Source organism: Oncorhynchus nerka, linkage group LG5, assembly GCF_034236695.1.
Source record: "Oncorhynchus nerka isolate Pitt River linkage group LG5, Oner_Uvic_2.0, whole genome shotgun sequence".
NCBI classification, from domain to species: domain Eukaryota; kingdom Metazoa; phylum Chordata; class Actinopteri; order Salmoniformes; family Salmonidae; genus Oncorhynchus; species Oncorhynchus nerka.
The window spans coordinates 40,773,379-40,795,560 of NC_088400.1; the positions used below are offsets into that span (position 1 = coordinate 40,773,379).

At 45.5% G+C, this 22,182-nt stretch overlaps 1 protein-coding gene across 2 annotated transcripts in view; it reads left to right on the plus strand.

Moving 5' to 3' along the window:
* The window catches only part of LOC115129507 (solute carrier family 49 member A3-like), a 26,940-nt gene continuing 4,758 nt past the window's right edge, over window positions 1-22,182 (plus strand). Inside the window, exons 1-9 of one of the 2 annotated variants that reach the window (XM_029659923.2) lie at window positions 1-340; window positions 14,346-14,504; window positions 14,978-15,194; window positions 15,554-15,630; window positions 15,733-15,870; window positions 18,197-18,313; window positions 18,439-18,591; window positions 21,744-21,901; window positions 22,012-22,124. In XM_029659923.2, the coding sequence (XP_029515783.1) occupies window positions 197-340; window positions 14,346-14,504; window positions 14,978-15,194; window positions 15,554-15,630; window positions 15,733-15,870; window positions 18,197-18,313; window positions 18,439-18,591; window positions 21,744-21,901; window positions 22,012-22,124 (1,276 nt within the window). In that variant the 5' untranslated portion in view covers window positions 1-196. The remainder of the gene's footprint in view (window positions 341-14,345; window positions 14,505-14,977; window positions 15,195-15,553; window positions 15,631-15,732; window positions 15,871-18,196; window positions 18,314-18,438; window positions 18,592-21,743; window positions 21,902-22,011; window positions 22,125-22,182) is intronic. The other variant, XM_029659924.2, reaches the window with a different exon arrangement.

Below are 22,182 nucleotides of genomic sequence, written 5' to 3' on the forward strand. Positions count from 1 at the left end.
CCGTAATGAATACCCGTCCCCACTAAAAACACTGTGCGGTGTTGTTGATCTCAAACCAGTTGGTTGTGTTGCTTTATCGGAATGACAATGTAGGATATGTTTTAAATAAACGTTTTAAAGGCACTATACCCTTGGTTCAAATATGCTAATTTAATATTTTAAAGTCTACTGCATCAGGCTGGATACAACACTACTAATGGAAGATGTTAATGAATTCCGGGACGACGTCATTCCGATTAAACCCAATCCAGTACTCGAAAAATGTATTGTGTTCAAAGTTTACAAGAGGAGATGGTTCATTCTGTTCGTGTTGTGCTTGCTAAATTGCTCAAACTCCATAGTAAGTGGCTTTAATTATCATTTGCTGTCTCATACATTAACTTGGCTGTAATCTGTCAATAAATCCATGGTGTGATTTTGTAATTTTTTGTAGCAATGTAAAACTCACTGTGACTCAGATTGTTACAACGTTACACCAATGTTATAATCTCCCCTTCTCTGATTCCTACAATGTTACACCAATGTAATAATCTCTAGGGCTCAGATTGCTACAATGTTACAACAATGTAGCAATCTCTATGGCTCTATTACTACATTGTTTTAAAAGGTAAATGAACTGGAGAAGCATGTGACACTGACATGTAGCCTACAGGTTACTTTTGAAAAGTCTGACCTCTTTCTATTGTTTGTGATCCTGATATAATATGGTATATTATGTGATTCCCTACTGCCACATTTGATAAATGAACTAGTGTAGCCTACAGGCAGGCATATGGCGTAGTTTATAGCAACAATGTATGCTATTCTGTTCTTCTGAAATAGACTACATTTACTTCATATCATGTTTCTTTAGACCTGTCTAGAATAAATAATGGATTTATTGTGATGGTTTAGGCTATATTACATGAATTTATTAGACTTTTTAAAATGTAGATGTTCTCGAGCAGCATTATGTTCAGGAATTTCTCGAATTGGATTGATTGTTCGTACCCCCCAGGGCAATTGAACTGATTCCAGAGGCTGATCCAAAACACCCCCGGCAGAGAAGAGGTATTCGGAGTGGACTCCTAATCCCGACTCAGTAGGCGCGCTCACCACCCACCGCTTCCGAGTATATTACTCTATAATGTTCAGTCTCTGGATAATAAAGTTGACGAGCTCAGGGCGAGGATCTCCTTCCAGAGAGACATCAGGGATTGTAACATACAACATTTTGTTTCACAGAAACATGGCTCTCTCTGGATATACTGTCGGAGTCCATACAGCCAGTTGGGTTCTCAGTTCATTGCACAGACAAGAATAAAGATCTCTCCGGGAAGAAGAAGGGTATATGTTTCATGATTAACTACTCATGGTGTGATTGTGATAACATACATAAACTCAAGTTATTTTGTTCACCCGACCTAGAATACCTCACAATCAAATGATGACCACATTACCTCCCAAGAGAATTCTCTTCGGTTTTAGTCACAGCCGTGTATATTCCCCCTCAAGCCGTTACCACAACGGCCCTCAAATACTTACACTGGACTCTATGCAAACTGGAAACCACATATCCTGATACCATATTTATAGTAGCCAGGGATTTTAACAAAGCTAATCTGAGGAAAACGCTACCAACGTTCTACCAGCACATTGACTGTAGCACTCGCTCTGAGAAAACATTGGACCACTGCTACTCAACTTTTCGAAATGCCTACAAGGCCCTCCCCCACCCTCCCTTCGGCAAATCTGATCACGACTCTATTTTGGTCCTCCCTTCCTATAGGCAGAAACTCAAACAGGAAGTACCCGTGCTATGGACTATTCAATGCTTGTCAGACCAATCGGAATCCATGGTTCAAGATTGTTTTGATCATGGGACTGGGATATGTTCTGGGTAGCCTCTGAGAATAACATCAACGAATACATGTATACGGTGAATGAGTTTGTCAGAAAATGTATAGGAGATGTACCCACTTTGACTATTAAAATCTACCCAAACCAGAAACCGTGGATAGATGGCAGCAATCGCGCAAAACTGAAAGCGACACCGACGTCTTGCTTCCGGACAAGCTAAACACCTTTTTCAGCCGCTTTGAAGATAACACAGTGCCAGCGACACAGCTAGCTATCAAGGACAGTGGACTCTCCATCTCTGTAGCCGACGTGAGTAAGACATTTAAGCGTGTTAACCCTCGCGAGGCTGCCGGCCCAGACGGCATCCTTAGCTGCGTCCTCAGAGAATGTGCAGACCAGCTGGCTGGAGTGTTTACAGACATATTCAATCTCTCCCTATCCCAGTCTGCTTTCATGGACAAGAGGAATACCTATGTAATTTATTTATTTTATTTAACCTTTATTTAACCAGGTAGGCAAGTTGAGAACAAGTTATCATTTACAATTGCGACCTGGCCAAGATAAAGCAAAGCAGTTCGACACATACAACGACACAGAGTTACACATGGAGTAAAACAAACATACAGTCAATAATACAGTATAAACAAGTCTATATACAATGTGAGCAAATGAGGTGAGAAGGGAGGTAAAGGCAAAAAAAGGCCATGGTGGCAAAGTAATTACAATATAGCAAGTAAAACACTGGAATGGTAGTTTTGCAATGGAAGAATGTGCAAAGTAGAAATAAAAATAATGGGGTGCAAAGGAGCAAAATAAATACATTAATTAAATACAGTTGGGAAAGAGGTAGTTGTTTAGGCTAAATTATAGGTGGGCTATGTACAGGTGCAGTAATCTGTGAGCTGCTCTGACAGTTGGTGCTTAAAGCTAGTGAGGGAAATAAGTGTTTCCAGTTTCAGAGATTTTTGTAGTTCGTTCCAGTCATTGGCAGCAGAGAACTGGAAGGAGAGGCGGCCAAAGAAAGAATTGGTTTTGGGGGTGACTAGAGAGATATACCTGCTGGAGCGTGTGCTACAGGTGGGAGATGCTATGGTGACCAGCGAGCTGAGATAAGGGGGGACTTTACCTAGCAGGGTCTTGTAGATGACATGGAGCCAGTGGGTTTGACGACGAGTATGAAGCGAGGGCTAGCCAACGAGAGCGTACAGGTCGCAATGGTGGGTAGTATATGGGGCTTTGGTGACAAAACGGATTGCACTGTGATAGACTGCATCCAATTTGTCGAGTAGGGTATTGGAGGCTATTTTGTAAATGACATCGCCAAAGTCGAGGATTGGTAGGATGGTCAGTTTTACAAGGGTATGTTTGGCAGCATGAGTGAAGGATGCTTTGTTGCGAAATAGGAAGCCAATTCTAGATTTAACTTTGGATTGGAGATGTTTGATATGGGTCTGGAAGGAGAGTTTACAGTCTAACCAGACACCTAAGTATTTGTAGTTGTCCACGTATTCTAAGTCAGAGCCGTCCAGAGTAGTGATGTTGGACAGGCGGGTAGGTGCAGGTAGCGATCGGTTGAAGAGCATGTATTTAGTTGTACTTGTATTTAAGAGCAATTGGAGGCCACGGAAGGAGAGTTGTATGGCATTGAAGCTTGCCTGGAGGGTTGTTAACACAGTGTCCAAAGAAGGGCCGGAAGTATACAGAATGGTGCCGTCTGCGTAGAGGTGGATCAGAGACTCACCAGCAGCAAGAGCGACCTCATTGATGTATACAGAGAAGAGAGTCGGTCCAAGAATTGAACCCTGTGGCACCCCCATAGAGACTGCCAGAGGTCCGGACAGCAGACCCTCTGATTTGACACACTGAACTCTATCAGAGAAGTAGTTGGTGAACCAGGCGAGGCAATCATTTGAGAAACCAAGGCTGTCGAGTCTGCCGATGAGGATGTGGTGATTGACAGAGTCGAAAGCCTTGGCCAGATCAATGAATACGGCTGCACAGTAATGTTTCTTATCGATGGCGGTTAAGATATCGTTTAGGACCTTGAGCGTGGCTGAGGTGCACCCATGACCAGCTCTGAAACCAGATTGCATAGCAGAGAAGGTATGGTGAGATTCGAAATGGTCGGTAATCTGTTTGTTGACTTGGCTTTCGAAGACCTTAGAAAGGCATGGTAGGATAGATATAGGACTGTAGCAGTTTGTGTCAAGAGTGTCCCCCCCTTTGAAGAGGGGGATGACCGCAGCTGCTTTCCAATCTTTGGGAATCTCAGACGACACGAAAGAGAGGTTGAACAGGCTAGTAATAGGGGTGGCTACAATTTCGGCAGATAATTTTAGAAAGAAAGGGTCCAGATTGTCTAGCCCGGCTGATTTGTAGGGGTCCAGATTTTGCAGCTCTTTCAGAACATCAGCTGAATGGATTTGGGAGAAGGAGAAATGGGGAAGGCTTGGGCGAGTTGCTGTTGGGGGTGCAGTGCTGTTGACCGGGGTAGGAGTAGCCAGGTGGAAAGCATGGCCAGCCGTAGAAAAATGCTTATTGAAATTCTCAATTATGGTGGATTTATCAGTGGTGACAGTGTTTCCTATCTTCAGTGCAGTGGGCAGCTGGGAGGAGGTGTTCTTATTCTCCATGGACTTTACAGTGTCCCAGAACCTTTTTGAGTTAGTGTTGCAGGAAGAATGCTGTTCATTTCTTACATGCTGTTGCATGTAAGAATGCTGTTCATTGACTATAGCTCAGCATTCAACACCATAGTACCCTCCACGCTCATCATTAAGCTTGAGGCCCTGGGTCTGAACCCTGCCCTGTGCAACTCGGTCCTAGTCTTCCTGAAGGGCCGCCCCCCAGGCGGTGAAGGTAGGAAACAACACCTCCACTTAGCTGATCCTCAACACATGGGCCCTACAAGGGTGCGTGCTCAGCTCCCTCCTGTACTCCCTTTTCATTCATGACTCCCGTTTCACCCACGGCTCCAACTCAATCATCAAGTTTGCAGACGACACAGCAGTAGTAGGCCTGGTTACCAACAATGACGAGACAGCCTACAGGAAGGAGATGAGGGCCCTGGGAGTGTGATGCAGGAAAATAACCTCTCACTCAAGGTCAACAAAACAAAGGAGCTTATCGGGGACTTCAGGAAACAGCAGAGGGTGCAACCCCCTGTCTACATCGACGGGACCACAGTGGAGAAGGTGGAAAGCGTCCATTTCCTTGGCGTATACATCACTGAAAACTGAAATGGTCCACCCACACAGACAGTGTGGTGAAGAAGGCGCAGCAGCGCCTCTTCAACCTCAGGAGGCACCTAAAACCCTCACAAACTTTTACAGATGCACAATTGAGAACATCCTGTCGGGTTTTATCACCGCCTGGTACAGCAACTGCACTGCCCACAACCTCAAGGCTCTCCAGAGGGTGGTGCGGTCTGCACAGCGCATCACCGGGGGCAGACTACCTGCCCTCCAGGATACCTACAGCACCCGATGTCACAGGAAGTCCTTCTATTCTATTCTACTGTATCTTGGTCTATGCCACTCCAACATGGCTCGTCCAAATATTAATATGTTCTTAATTCCATTCCTTAACTTTAGATTTGTGTGTATTGTGTGTATTGTTTTGAAATGGTTAGATATTACTTGTTAGATATTACTGCACTGTTGGAGCTAGAAACACAAGCATGTCAATACACCTGCAATAACATCTGCTGAACATGTGTATGTGATCAATACAATTTCATTTGATTTGATTTGGACAGACTGCTGCAGATCCTAAATTAGTGTTTACCCTTCACTATGAAATACAGTAGCTTAGCAGCCTATAGTGACGTTTCAGGAGTCATCATGAACCCCTTCAGCATATCACTCATTGAGTCAAAATGCATTTGGTTCAGACTTCTACAAGGGTACTGTGAAGGTATCTGCCATATGGTGCACCCTAATATTTCAGAGAATTAAGCTAATGTACCCCTGGGGCTATTGCTTTAATAGGGAATGTGTGCCTTAGGGCAAATCACGCCTGACAATGTAAATTGAAGCCCCATCTTCCACAGGTGATGAACCCAAGACACGGATTCATTCCTTCTATTCTTCCACTCTTCACCTCTAACTGAGCAGAACAATTCACACAAAAATTATAATATTGGAATGCAAAATGTATCAGGCTTTACTCCAACTTAACTGGCCAAGAGGGCGGACATACTTGGACTCCCGAGTGGCGCAGCGGTCTAAGGCAGTCCATCTCAGTGGTAGAGGTGTCACTACAGACCCGTGTTCGAGTCCAGGCTGTAACACAACTGGCTGTGATTGGGAGTCCTATAGGGTTTGGCCGGGGTAGACCGTCATAGTATATAACAAATTGTTCTTAACTGACTTGCCAAGTTAAATAAATAAAAAATCCTTCTGTACTTTATATATTAAAGTTTAATAACTAGTTTGGTGAAGTTCCCGACCAATTTGTTAGTTATTCTTCTGCCTGTTTAGCCTGGCTAACTGGCTGAGTAAGATGGTTAACGCAACCAAAACGACGAAGGCTAACAAGGCGGGTTCAGGTTCAAGACCATGCCCAAATAAATTAAATGATACTCACATTTTGTTGTCTGGTATGTCTCGGAGCAGCGCATGCTCTTGCTGCCCCTGCTCAACTTGTGTGTGAGATGAAGGTGTCAGTAACAGTGGCTTGCCCTGTTCCCAAGTCCATAGTGTGACCAGATTCCCTTGGCAAATTTGTACCTTTATTTAACCAGGCAGGATAGTTAAGAACAAACTCTTATTTTCAATCACTAGGAACTGCCTTGTTCAGGGGCAGAACGACAGAGTTGTACCTTGTCAGCTCAGGGACTTGAACTTGCAACCTTTTGGTTTCTAGTCCAATGCTCTAACCACTAGGCTTCTCTGCCACCCCAAATGGGTAGAATTCTTAGGACTTCCTCTCACAGGAGCCTCGGCTGGGTCTGAGTTATGGGAACCATGGATGAATTCAGGCTTTGGTCAGATCAAATGCCTTGTCTGCCTGGGCTGAGGCATGTGAAAGCTGCCCTAGCTTAACCCGGGTTTTCTTCTGCTAGCTCTACACTGGCAGCAGGCTTGGCTAGCATACGGTACTGCATACGGTGACAACAGTGCCTCTGTGTTTGGCTACGGCCGACCAGGGTACTGCTTCGGCCGTTACTTGAGCTCCTGTGCTCATAAAAGGCACTTAAACACATTGTTTCTAACCCAAGTTACATTGTTTTCACGGGTGTCAAGTGTGTGTTGTCCTCCACATACGAGCTCAATAAAAAGAGTCCCTTTCCCACAGTCAGACACTCGGTTGTTGAGAATGGTGAACCCCCCCACATTTTGGTTTTATGCTGCTTCAGATGGCACATTGCGGGAGACTCGCTGTCTGTGTCGACCAATGGCGTGCATGCACAGTGTCACCCTTGATAATGCGAACATGTCAGAGGCCCGGCACACCCAGTATTTACCCAGAAAGGGCGGGACTTTGCACCCATTTTAGACCTGCGTGCCCTAAACAAGGACTTCAGGGTGTAAAAATTCAGAATGGTCACGAACAGCCGGTTGTTACAGGGCGCCCGGGCAATTGGGTCACCTCAATTGACCTGAAGGACACATACTTTCATGTGGCAATAATATCCCCCTCACAGGAAGTTCCTGAGGTTCCATTTCGAGGCTGTGTAGCCTACGAGTGTCTGGGACTCAGGAAATTGGACTACCTGGATATTTGCATTTACATTTACATTTAAGTCATTTAGCAGACGCTCTTATCCAGAGCGACTTACAAATTGGTGCGTTCACCTTAAGACATCCAGTGGAACATCCACTTTACAATAGTGCATCTAAATCTTTTAAGGGGGGTGAGAAGGATTACTTTATCCTATCCTAGGTATTCCTGAAAGAGGTGGGGTTTCAGGTGTCTCCGGAAGGTGGTGATTGACTCCGCTGTCCTGGCGTCGTGAGGGAGTTTGTTCCACCATTGGGGGGCCAGAGCAGCGAACAGTTTTGACTGGGCTGCGCGGGAACTGTACTTCCTCAGTGGTAGGGAGGCGAGCAGGCCAGAGGCGGATGAACGCAGTGCCCTTGTTTGGGTGTAGGGCCTGATCAGAGCCTGGAGGTACTGAGGTGCCGTTCCCCTCACAGCTCCGTAGGCAAGCACCATGGTCTTGTAGCGGATGCGAGCTTCAACTGGAAGCCAGTGGAGAGAGCGGAGGAGCGGGGTGACGTGAGAGAACTTGGGAAGGTTGAACACCAGACGGGCTGCGGCGTTCTGGATGAGTTGTAGGGGTTTAATGGCACAGGCAGGGAGCCCAGCCAACAGCGAGTTGCAGTAATCCAGACGGGAGATGACAAGTGCCTGGATTAGGACCTGCGCTGCTTCCTGTGTGAGGCAGGGTCGTACTCTGCGGATGTTGTAGAGCATGAACCTACAAGAACGGGCCACCGCCTTGATGTTAGTTGAGAACGACAGGGTGTTGTCCAGGATCACGCCAAGGTTCTTAGCGCTCTGGGAGGAGGACACAATGGAGTTGTCAACCGTGATGGCGAGATCATGGAACGGGCAGTCCTTCCCCGGGAGGAAGAGCAGCTCTGTCATGCCGAGGTTCAGCTTGAGGTGGTGATCCGTCATCCACACTGATATGTCTGCCAGACATGCAGAGATGCGATTCGCCACCTGGTCATCAGAAGGGGGAAAGGAGAAGATTAATTGTGTGTCATCTGCATAGCAATGATAGGAGAGACCATGTGAGGTTATGACAGAGCCAAGTGACTTGGTGTATAGCGAGAATAGGAGAGGGCCTAGAACAGAGCCCTGGGGGACGCCAGTGGTGAGAGCGCGTGGTGAGGAGACAGATTCTCGCCACGCCACCTGGTAGGAGCGACCTGTCAGGTAGGACGCAATCCAAGCGTGGGCCGCGCCGGAGATGCCCAACTCGGAGAGGGTGGAGAGGAGGATCTGATGGTTCACAGTATCGAAGGCAGCCGATAGGTCTAGAAGGATGAGAGCAGAGAGAGAGAGTTAGCTTTAGCAGTGCGGAGGGCCTCCGTGATACAGAGAAGAGCAGTCTCAGTTGAATGACTAGTCTTGAAACCTGACTGATTTGGATCAAGAAGGTCATTCTGAGAGAGATAGCGGGAGAGCTGGCCAAGGACGGCACGTTCAAGAGTTTTGGAGAGAAAAGAAAGAAGGGATACTGGTCTGTAGTTGTTGACATCGGAGGGATCGAGTGTAGGTTTTTTCAGAAGGGGTGCAACTCTCGCTCTCTTGAAGACAGAAGGGACGTAGCCAGCGGTCAGGGATGAGTTGATGAGCGAGGTGAGGTAAGGGAGAAGGTCTCCGGAAATGGTCTGGAGAAGAGAGGAGGGAATAGGGTCAAGCGGGCAGGTTGTTGGGCGGCCGGCCGTCACAAGACGCGAGATTTCATCTGGAGAGAGAGGGGAGAAAGAAGTCAGAGCACAGGGTAGGGCAGTGTGAGCAGAACCAGCGGTGTCGTTTGACTTAGCAAACGAGGATCGGATGTCGTCGACCTTCTTTTCAAAATGGTTGACGAAGTCATCTGCAGAGAGGGAGGAGGGGGGAGGGGAGGAGGATTCAGGAGGGAGGAGAAGGTGGCAAAGAGCTTCCTAGGGTTAGAGGCAGATGCTTGGACTTTAGAGTGGTAGAAAGTGGCTTTAGCAGCAGAGACAGAAGAGGAAAATGTAGAGAGGAGGGAGTGAAAGGATGCCAGGTCCGCAGGGAGGCGAGTTTTCCTCCATTTCCGCTCGGCTGCCCGGAGCCCTGTTCTGTGAGCTCGCAATGAGTCGTCGAGCCACGGAGCAGGAGGGGAGGACCGAGCCGGCCTGGAGGATAGGGGACATAGAGAATCAAGGGATGCAGAAGGGAGGAGAGGAGGGTTGAGGAGGCAGAATCAGGAGATAGGTTGGAGAAGGTTTGAGCAGAGGGAAGAGATGATAGGATGGAAGAGGAGAGAGTAGCGGGGGAGAGAGAGCGAAGATTGGGACGGCGCGATACCATCCGAGTAGGGGCAGTGTGGGAAGTGTTGGATGAGAGCAAGAGGGAAAAGGATACAAGGTAGTGGTCGGAGACTTGGAGGGGAGTTGCAGTGAGGTTAGTGGAAGAACAGCATCTAGTAAAGATGAGGTCGAGCGTATTGCCTGCCTTGTGAGTAGAGGGGGAAGGTGAGAGGGTGAGGTCAAAAGAGGAGAGGAGTGGAAAGAAGGAGGCAGAGAGGAATGAGTCAAAGGTAGACGTGGGGAGGTTAAAGTCGCCCAGAACTGTGAGAGGTGAGCCGTCCTCAGGAAAGGAGCTTATCAAGGCATCAAGCTCATTGATGAACTCTCCGAGGGAACCTGGAGGGCGATAAATGATAAGGATGTTAAGCTTGAAAGGGCTGGTAACTGTGACAGCATGGAATTCAAAGGAGGCGATAGACAGATGGGTAAGGGGAGAAAGAGAGAATGACCACTTGGGAGAGATGAGGATCCCGGTGCCACCACCCCGCTGACCAGAAGCTCTCGGGGTGTGCGAGAACACGTGGGCGGACGAAGAGAGAGCAGTAGGAGTAGCAGTGTTATCTGTGGTGATCCATGTTTCCGTCAGTGCCAAGAAGTCGAGGGACTGGAGGGAGGCATAGGCTGAGATGAACTCTCAGTGGACTACACGTCTCGAATGTTCAGAAAGTTAAGCTTACGTAGCAGGAATCTTATTGACTAAAATAATTCAAATGATACAGTACTGCTGAAGTAGGCTAGCTGGCAGTGGCTGCGTTTTTGTTGTTCTATCTCTCTATAGTGCTGTTTCTTGTATTATGGTCTCTTGTTTCTTTAGAGGTTTCACTTTGTTGTCCTTTTTATTTTCCTTTTTCTTCTGTCCTTATTTTGTCTTCCTTTCTTCTGTTAACTAGATATTTTTTGTTGTTATTCTTTGTAAGCTAGCTAGCTTCTTCCAATTATTTATTATTATTATTTGGCTGGTGGTAGCGGAGTCAAGGGAGCAGGCTGTGTTAAACACATCCATGCTGGTTTCACATGTTCAGTCTCTTGAGTTTCAGAGTGAATCAAGAGAATAGCTGTTTGACTCCATCTCAGCATGTTCCGTTTCTGGGTCTCAAGATAGACATAAACGTTCTTGTCCCAGCAGAGGCCGTATGGTTTCCGGTTTTACTTGGCCTGATTTTGGCTGGGTCACATATTGCATTTTCACCAGTGCCTGCGTCAATTGGGGATGATGGCTTCTATGATACCCATGGTTTCCCCTGGGCTGTTGCTGATGCAACCTTTTCAGCGGTGGGTTATAGGCACATGAACGCATCGCGCCACCTAAATTGGTCCCTCCGGGTGGCCCCGTTATGCCAATGGGCTTTGTTGTCGCTGGGGACCCCCATGGGATGAGTTATATCCCGCAAGGTGATCACGACAGATGCATCCCCTGAGGGCAGCTACATTTGGGGGTTGCTGGCATACATCAACAGACAGGGAAGGGTGCAGTCTCTAACCATCTTATCCTTGGCTCGCTCACTACTGCTGTGGAGCAGTGCGCACTTTCCCTCACTCCGGGCGACGCATCCCCCCGGGTGCCTCAATACAGGTGTGGATCTGCTATCCAGGGGTGCACCCGTTCTCTGGGATCTCCCAGATATGGGAAATGTTTGGCAAGGATGACGTAGATCTTTACTCATCATAAGAAAACGTGCGTTGTTGACTGGTTTTCTCGATAAGGGCTCTGGGTGCTCCTTGACGCATTTCCCCCTGTGGACCTGATTCAGCCCACGCTGGAAATGGTGCATCTGGAGGGATTGTCATTGATCCTTGTGGCTCCCCGTTGGCCCAAACAACATTGGTTCACGGAGATCATTCTCCTTTTAGGCGGGGACCCGGATTCTAAACCTATTGCACCCATTTGGGATTTGGCTTTGGTTTTGTATGTGCTCTGTGAGGCCCCCTTTGAACCAATGGAGTCATTGGATCTGAAATCCTCTCCTACAAGACCGCCCTGCTCGTGGCTTTGGCCTCAGCCAAATGTGTTGGAGATCCCCACATGTTATCCATTCACCCCTCTTGTATAAAGTTCACCCTTGTTGACTCTAAGGTGACGTTGCGTCCTATTGCACCCTTTGCTGCTAAGGTCATGACTATGTCCTACAGGTCTCTGGCTTTGAGCTATTTCCCTTTTCGCCTCCTCCATTTGCTTCTGAGGAGCAGTGGAGGTTACATGCCCTATATCCGTATGAGCGTTACGCCATGTTTACATACCCTACATTACTCATCTCATATGTATATACTGTACTCTATACCATCTACTGCATACTGCCATCTTGATGTAATAAATGTATCACTAGCCACTTTAAACAATGTCACTTTATATAATGTTTACATACCCTACATTACTCATCTCATATGTATATACTGTACTCTATACCATCTACTGCATCTTGCCTATGCCGTTTGGCCATCACTCGTTCATATATTTTTATGTACATATTCTTATTCATTCCTTCACACTTGTGTGCATAAGGTAGTTGTTGTGAAATTGTTAGGTTAGATTACTTGTTAGATATTACTGCATGGTCGGAACTAGAAGCACAAGCATTTTGCTACACTCGCGTTAACATCTGCTAACCACGTCTTATGTGACAAATACAATTTGATTTGATTTGTACATCTAGCGGCCTAGGGGTGTACGTTTGAGTGTCCAACTTTTTGTCTGTTTTGCTAATCCGGATAGTTTTAGGGGGCTTTCTAAACTGCAGCTCGGGGGCTATTTCTCTGGTCCGCTATGACAGCAAAAGGCAAGAATTACCTAATGGTGCACGTGCCCATTTCACCAGGGGTTTGGCAACGTCTTGGGCGTTGTTTAAAGGGTTGCCTTCAGGGGATATCTGTTCTACGGCGAGTTGGGCATTACCAAACATTTTTGTGAGGTTTTATTGCTCGGATTTCATTGCCCCCTGTGTAGCCAACAGTGTGGTTACCACTGGGTCAGGAGAGTGTCATTAAGCAGCATGCAGATTGCACAATACCCGGTACCGCAGGTTTTCCTATCGGGTTGGAACTCTGAGTGGTCTGCCATTGGCAATTTCATTTGGTGCCCTGGGGTGTGATTTCATGTCCTCATAGATTTGTTGTACTGAGTTGAGTGACTGAAAGGGAAGGTACAGTTATGACTATAACTACTGTTCCATAAAGGAGGGAAAGGAGGTACAGCACCTGTTCGGCCATGAACACCTGTTCGGCCAGTTCTGGGCACGGTGAAGAGCGGTACTGAATTGAAGGAATGAATTTGTGCCTTCATATTTGCGTGTTGTAGCTTATACTTTACTTTAAATCATCTGAGGTTTTAGTGTTGTGTCCACCATCGGTTGAGACACAACATGCTCTTGAGTAGGCTGGAATCTAGTGCTCAGAGGCAGATGAAATTGAAACTTTGTCTGGATAGGCCAGAAAATGTGACACGTCACTCCCTATGCAAATGTTGGGTGTGAAACCTGACACTTCAAGTAAGCTCCGCTGATTGAGAAGTAGTGGAAAGCAGACAATTGGGGCTTTCTGGCACTATAAGGTACTGGACCCTGCAACGTTCACAGGGGGCTTTGTACACCAAAATGTAAGTTGGAACCGGTCCACAACCGCTCAAAGTCTCCTATATAAGGGACAACATCTAAGAGGTTAAAGTTAGGTTAATCTTTGAAGGAGAGGGCACAGGGGTCAAACTGTATATGGTTAACATGCTGTGATTGTATCGGCCTATCACTGTTTATTGGGCTGGGATGGTTGGTCTCTCTCCTCAGCATAGGAATTCTACATATTCATTTTGACCAATGAATGCCAATATAAGTCATAGACTGTTCTCTCTGCTACCGCACGGCAAGCGGTACCGGAGCGCCAAGTCTAGGTCCAAGAGGCTTCTAAACAGCTTCTACCCCCAAGCCATAAGACTCCTGAACAGCTAATTAAATGGCTACCCAGACTATTTGCAAATAAGCCTATAAGCCTAAACACTCCATATTAGCCTCTGATTTGAATAGTCCGGCCTAAAGCTGGGTCATACGCTAGTGCCTTGTGAGTCATTGCTTCTGTTTTCACGTGACTTGGAGTTCCACAAGGCAAGGCTGTGGTTTACTTCCTGCTTAGTGATGTATCTTTTTATCACATGATCACATGTATACCAGTGGGTTGCGTTTGTCATGCAGTTTTGCAATATCTTCCTTGGGAAAGAGGTATTCAGTCCTTAATAGGACTTCCTGGTTGAATAAATGTTCAATAGAATAAATCAAGCTTTACGTCTCATTGGTTGACATCTTGATTGGACTGGAATATTAACAGATGGTGTCCGATCAGACACTTTTGTGTCACTGCATTGTAACATTGGGCAGATAGAATGGAAATATCAGTGAAGAACATTTGTGTACAAGCAGCAAGTTGTAAATAATGTAATAACACATTTATTGTATATATAATCAAATGATCCTAAAACACCCTCTTCCTTTGTGTTTGTGCTTGTGTCCTCAGTTATGGCTGACCTTTGCTCCAGTGGCAGACCATTCAGCCCAGTTCATGGGTGTCACGCTGGACCAGATCAACTGGCTGTCCATGATCTACATGGTGGTGGCCATTCCTCTCAGCTTTGGGACCACATGGATGCTGGACACCTTAGGACTCCGAATCACAGTATGTACAGTCTGGTCAAGGTAGACCACACACAGGTCTACTGACCTCAATGGGACTTCCTGGGCAAATAAAGGTTAAATGAATAAAACAGACCAGATTCCATTAAATCTGCCTTGCCTACAGTATCTCGCAGAATATTTGTTTACAATGCTGTGCACACACTGAAAACAAACCTGTGAGGGGAGTCTGTCCAGTGCTTGAAATGAAAGATACAGACTGTTCCTTTAAGATATGCATGAAATAAATATGCATGAAAGAGATATGATGAAAGAGATATGGATGAGAGGTGTAAGAGGGACATTCAGTAAAGTGTGAATGTTTGAGTTTGTCTGGAAAAATCTCAGATAGAAAGTGTGTGGGCTTTGGATATGAAGTCTGCTGTCAGTGATAGAGGAAGCTGCCCACATGCAGATGGCACTTTTTTTACTAAATCGTGCCCATTGTGACATTTTGCCTTTCTGACTGTTCTATAGCTGGTGCTGGGTTCCTGGCTCAACATGTTGGGAGCTGTGCTGCGTTTCGTGGGCATCATGAGGAACCTACCAAGTGCAGCCAATTTCCCCGTGGTGATGGGGGGGCAAACCCTATGTGCCCTGGCCCAGCCCCTAGTTATCTTCACTCCCACCAAGCTGGCAGCCCTCTGGTTCCCAGAGCACCAGCGGGCCACCGCCAATATGATAGCCTCCATGTGTGAGTGAGCTATGGTTGCTGTCCTGTCCACCACAGATTTCCCATCAGTTACTCTGTTAAAACTACCTGTGTCAAGTCAGAATTATTGGTTTAGTCACCACTTGCTATATGTGTTTTGAATTGCCAACTGCTCCTCTTTCTGTCAGCTTTCTGTCAGCTTTTCAGTCAGCTTTTCCGTCAGCCTCAGTCAGCTTTTCAGTCAGCTTTTCAGTCAGCTTTTCAGTCACAGGAACTGAGATCCCCTAAAAAGTAGGAAGAGAAAGTCCAAAATGTCTGTTCGTTTTAGCTCCAAACAAAGGACAATATCATGGCGGCATATTTTACATTTTTCGGTTGTGTTTCTCTATTTCTCCTTTCAGCAAATCCCCTTGGGATTCTCATTGCTAGCATCTTTTCCCCTATGATTGTGGGGACTACCAACAACATCCCTTTATTGGTGAGTTAAGGAAGAAATAGTAAAACAGATTGTCTTGACTTTAGATTACATATATATTTATCACTACATTAATACTTTATCCGCGTTCACTGATCTTCCCAGCTGTTCATATATGCTGTACCAGCAGCCATTATCTGTCTCCTAGCAACAGTGGGGATCCGTGATAGTGCCCCCCCAACGCCCCCCTCAGCCAGTGCCGAAAGCTCCAACTCAGAGCCCTTCCTGGAGGGAATCAAGCTGGTGAGGAGTTATACACACAAAGAATGACAATACTGTACTAATAATATTTGTAGTCCCCATCGACATTTAATTCACTCCTGATGGTACTGAGGTTCAGGCTCATTATACTTCATTTGAGAGGGGTAGCAGCATCCATATTGCATTGTATATTTGGTGTTTATTAGCAGATACTCTTCCTTTCTTACTCTCTGTCCAGCAAAATGAAGGCAGTTATACCATTTTAAAAACATTAACAATAGATTTCACAACACATTAAGTGTCTGCCTTTAGGCCCCGACTCTATTACCACATATCTACAACACAATATCCATGTGTACGTGTGTGTATAGTGTGTATGTTATCGTGTGTGTCTGTGCCTATGTTTTTGTTGCTTCCCAGTCCCCGCTGTTCCATAAGGTGTATTTCTATCTGTTTTTGAAATCAAATGTTACTGCTTGCATGAGTTACTTGATGTGGAATAGAGTTCCATGTAGTCATGGCTCTATGTAGTACTGTGCGCCTCCCATAGTCTGTTCTGGACTTGTGGACTGTGAAGAGACCTCTTGTGGCATGTCTTGTGGGGTATGCATGGGTGTCCGAGTTGTGTGCAAGTAGTTCAAATAGACACATCGGTACATTCAACATGTCAATACCTCTCACAAATACAAGTAGTGATGAAGTCAATCTCTCCTCCACTTTGAGCCAGGAGAGATTGACATTCATATTATTAATGTTAGCTCTCTGTGTACGTCCAAGGGCCAGCCGTGCTGCCCTGTTTTTAGCCAATTGCAAAAAAGTCCCTCTTTGTGGCACCTGACCACACGACTGAACAGTAGTCCAGGTGCAACAGAACTAGTGCCTGTAGGGCCTGCCTTGTTGATAGTGCTGTTAAGAAAGCAGAGCAGCGCTTTATTATGGACAGACTTCTCCCCATCTTAGCTTTTGTTGTATCAATATGTTTTGACCATAACAGTTTACAATCCAGGGTTACGCCAAGCAGTTTAGTCACCTCAACTTGCTCAATTTCCACATTATTTATTACAACATTTAGTTGAGGTTTAGGGTTTAGTGAATGATTTTTCCCAAATACAATGCTTTTAGTTTTTACTTATTACATTTACATTACATTTAAGTCATTTAGCAGACGCTCTTATCCAGAGCGACTTACAAATTGGTGCGTTCACCTTAAGACATCCAGTGGAACAGCCACTTTACAATAGTGCATCTAAATCTTTTAAGGGGGGTGAGAAGGATTACTTTATCCTATCCTAGGTATTCCTGAAAGAGGTGGGAAAGAAAGAAGTTATTCCTTGCCACCCATTCTGAAACTAACTGTAACTCTTTGTTAAGTGTTGCAGTCATTTCAGTCTCTGTAGTAGCTGATGTGTATAGTGTTGAGTCATCCGCATACATAGACATGACTGGCTTTACTCATGTCGTTAGTAAAATTGAAAAAAGTAAGGGGCCTAGACAGCTGCCCTGGGGAAATTCTGATTCTACCTGGATTATGTTGGAGAGGCTTCCATGAAAGAACAACCTCTGTGTTCTGTTTAGACAGGTAACTCTTTATCCACAATATAGCAGGGGGTGTAAAGTTTTTCCAGCAGAAGACTATGATCGATAATGTCAAAAGCTGCACTGAAGTCTAACAAATCAGCCCCCATAATCTTTTATCATCAATTTCTCTCAGCCAATCATCAGTCATTTGTGTAAGTGCTGTGCTTGTTGAATGTTCTTTCCTATAAGCGTGCTGAAAGTATTTTGTCAATTTGTTTAGTGTAAAATAGCATTGTATCTAGTCAAACACAATTTTTACGAAGTGTTGGTAACAGTTTAGTCACAAGATTTCTCAATTTGCAGTACGTTTGCCAATCGGTTGTGCAGCCAGACTTATTTGCCATTCTTTTTGCCTCATCCCTCTCAACCATACATTTTTAAATTCCTCATCAATCCAGGTGGATTTAACAGTTTTTACATCCATTTTCTTCATGGGTGCATGCTTATTAGTAACTGGGATAAGCAATTTCATAAATGTGTCAAGTGCAGCATCTGGTTGCTCTTCATTGCACACCACGGACCAACAAATATTTTTTACATCAATCAACGTAGGAATCACCGCAAAACGTATTGTATGACCTCTTATACACTATATTAGGCCCAGCCTTTGGAACTTTGGTTTTCCTAGATATGGCTACTATATTGTGATCATTATATCCGATGGATTTGGATACTGCTTGAAATTTCTGCAAATTTCTGCAGCATTGAATGATCCCGGATGGCTAATTTCTAACAGGAGCATCTGTAACCCACTGTAACCTGTGCCTGTCTGCCTCCTGTTCCTTTGTAGCTCCTGAGGAACAAGGCCTACATGATTCTCCTGCTGTGTTTCGGCTCGGGGATCGCTGTGTTCACCTGCTTCTCTACACTGTTGGAGCAGATTATGTGTGTCCGAGGGTACACTAATGTAAGCAAACATCAATGATCCCAAAGGACCAACAAGATTAGTTTTTCCATGCAAAATATGAAAAAAATATATGTCCCATGAATTGGTTTCCTGAACAGTATTTTCAATGTGTGTTGTTGTTGCAGGACTTTGCAGGACTGTGCGGAGGTCTCTTCATCGTGTTCGGTATAGTCGGAGCTGGCTTCCTGGGTCTCTACGTTGACAAGTCCAAGAAGTTCACTGAGGTCACCAAGGTCAACATGAGCCTCTCAGCGCTGGCCTGCATTGCCTTCTCAGTGGTGAGTTGGGATCAAACCTCAGGGTTATCAGTTTAGTACCTCATGAATAGGTGTGATGATGAAACAGTGATGCATGTTCCAAACTAAGGTTTGGGGTGGAAGAAAACAGCATATATTTTCAGTTTTTCTTCTTTCAAGGTATCAAATCAAAATGAATTGGTCACATACGTGTTAAGCAGATGTTATTGCGGGTGTAGCGAAATGCTTGTGTTTCTAGCTCCGACTGCAGTAATATCTAACAAGTAATACTTAACAATTTGACAACATACAGCTTATACTCACAAATCTAAGTAAATGAATGGAATTAAGAATATATAAATGTATGGACAAGGAATGTCAGAGCGGCAAAGACTAAGATACAGTAAAATAGAATACATTATATACATATGAGATGAGTAATGCAAAATATGTAAACATTACTAAAGTGACTAGTGTTCCATTTATTTAAATGGCCAGTGATTTAAAGTCTATAGGCAGCAGCCTCTAATGTGCTAGCGATGGCTATTTAACAGTCTGATGGCCTTGAGATAGAAGCTGTTTTTCAGTCTCTCGGTCCCAGCTTTGATGCACCTGTACTGACCTAGCCTTCTTGATGATAGCATGATGAACAGGCAGTGGCTCGGGTGGTTGTTGTCCTTGATGATCTTTTTGGCCTCCCTGTGACATGGGTGCTGTAGGTGTCCTGGAGGGCAGGTTGTTTGCCCCCGGTGATGCGTTGGGCAGACCAAACCACCCTCTGGATTTGCTGGTGGTGCAGTTGCAGTACCAGGCGGTGATACTCTCCAGTACCAGGCAACAGGATGCTCTCAATTGTGCATCTGTAAAAGTTTGTGCGGTGCCACTCAAATTTATTCCACCTCCTGAGGTTGAAGAGGCGCCGAATCTTTACACCTTCTCCACTGCTGTCCTGTTGATATGGATAATAGGGGGGTGCTCCCTCTGCTGTTTCCTGGAGTCCACGATCATCTCCTTTGTTTTGTTGACGTTGAGTGAGAGGTTATATTCCTGTCGCCACACTCCGGGAGCCCTCACCTCCTCCCTGTAGGCTGTATTGTTAGTGTTGGTAATCAAGCCCACTACTGTTGTGTTGTCTGCAAACTTGATGATTGAGTTGGAGGCATGCGTAGCCACGCAGTCATGGGTGAAAATGGAGTACAGGAGGGGGCTGAGCACACACCCTTGTGGGGCCCCAGTGTTGAGGATCAGCGAAGTGGAGGTGTTGTTTTCTACCTTCACCACCTGGGGAAGATGAGCTTGGTGGGTACTATGGTGTTGAATGCTGAGCTATAGTCAATGAACAGCATTCTTACATAGGTATTCCTCTTGTCCAGATGGGATAGGACAGTGTTCAGTGTGATGGCAATTGCATCGTCTGTGGATCTATTCCGGCGGTAAGCAAATTGAAATGGGTCTAGGGTGACAGGTAAGGTAGAGGTGATATAATCCTTGACTAGTCTCTCAAAGCATTTCATGATGACAGAATTGACTGCTATGGGTCGATAGTAATTTAGTTCAGTTACCTTTGCTTTCTTGGGTACAGGAACAATGGTGGACATCTTGAAGCATTTGGGGACAGCAGACTGGGTTAGGGAGAGATTGAATATGTCTGTAAGCACTCCAGACAGCTGGTCTGCGCATGCTCTGATGACGGGGCTGGGGATGCTGTCTGGACTGGCAGCCTTGCGAGGGCTAACACGCTTAAATGTCTTACACACTTCGGCCACGGAGAAGCAGAGCCCACATTCCTTGGTAGCGGGCCAAGTCGGTGGCACTGTGTTACCCTCAAAGCGGGCGAAGAAGGTGTTTAGCTTGTCCGGAATCAAGACAATGGTGTCTGCGACGTGGCTGATTTTCCTTTTGTAGTCCGTGATTGTCTGTAGACCCTGCCACATACGTACGTTTCGTGTCTGAGCTGTTGAATTGCAACTCCACTTTGTCTCTGTACTAACATTTTGCCTGTTTGATTGCCTTACGGAGGGAATAACTACACCGTTTGTATTCTGCCTTATTCCCAGTCACCTTGCCATATTTCTAAATGCTGTGGTTCGCGCTTTCAGTTTTGTGTGAATTATGCCTTCTATTCACGGTTTCTGGTTAGTGTAGGTTTTAATATTCACAGTCACAGTCACACATTTGAGTTTCTGCCTATAGGAAGGGAGGAGCAAAATGGAGTCATGGTCAGATTTGCCGAAGGAGGGCGGGGGAGGGCCTTGTAGGCATCCCGGAAGTTGGAGTAGAAGTGGTCGAGTGCTTTAGCAGCGCGAGTACTACAGTCAATGTGTTGATAGAACTTCGACATTATTTTTTCAAAAATTTGCTCGGTTAAAATCCCCAACTGCAATAAATGTCGCCTCAGGATATGTGGTTTCCAGTTTGCATAAAGTCCTGTGAAGTTCTTTGAGGGCCGTCGTGATATTGGCTTGAAGGGGAATATACACGGCTGTGACTATAACCGAAGAGAATTCTATTGGGCGGTAATACGGTCTGCATTTGATTTTGAGGTATTCTAGGTCGGGTGAACAATCACACCATGAGTCTCTAAACACCACCGCACATCTTCTTCTTCCCGGAGAGATATTTATTAGTGTCTGCGCAGTCAACTGAGAACTCAGCTGGCTGGACTTCCCCATACAGTATATCCCGAGAGAGCAAAGTTTCCGTGAAACAGAGTATGTTGTAATCCCTGATGTCTCTCTGGAAAGAAATCCTCACTTTGAGCTCATCAACTTTATTATCCAGAGACTGAACATTAGCGAACTAGAAGACCACTCCGAGTACCTCTCCTCTGCCGGCGGTGTTTTGGGTCGGACTCTGGAATCAGTTAAATTGCCCTGAGGGGTGCGAACAAAGGATTCGCTTTGGGAAAGTCATATTCCTGGTTGTAATGCTGGTAGTGCTGGTGAGTTACCGCCGCTCTGATATTCAGTAGTTCTTCCCGGATGTATGTAATAACAAAAAAAAAAATGTGTGGTCTAATAATGTAATAAATAATACATTAAAAAACTAAATACTGCACATTTTCCTATGAGCTAGAAGCACAGCAGCCCTCTCTGTTGGTACCATTATCCTCTTTACGATCTTCTATTTTTACCAAGCAGTTTTGTGTGTAACACCTTCTCATCCTTGTGTGTGTGTGTGTTTCCCCCTACCAGGTATCTCAGATGCGGAATCAGGGAATAGCCGTGGCCGTTGCTTGTTCGCTCTTCGGCTTTTTCGGCTTCTCCATTTACCCGGTTGCCATGGAGTTGTCTGTGGAGTGCTCCTACCCAGTTGGGGAGGCCACCTCAGCAGGCCTGATATTTATATCAGGGTACATCTGTCTGATACACTGTTTCATACAAGAAGAACATAGACTAAAGAGCAAGAGTGTGAATAAAGGGCTATGTGTTAACAAGAATGTGCTTGTTTTTGTTTTTTCAGACAGATCCAGTCAGTTATCTATATACTGCTTCTTCAGGGGTTGACCAAACCAATGGCCTACTCGGCCTTCTCTACCTGTTCTGTAGGAGGGGATGCGGCCTTGAGTTGGAGGGGTAAGTCAAGAACTACCATATGTATCGGAGGGATTAAAATAGTATATGAATGCTAATT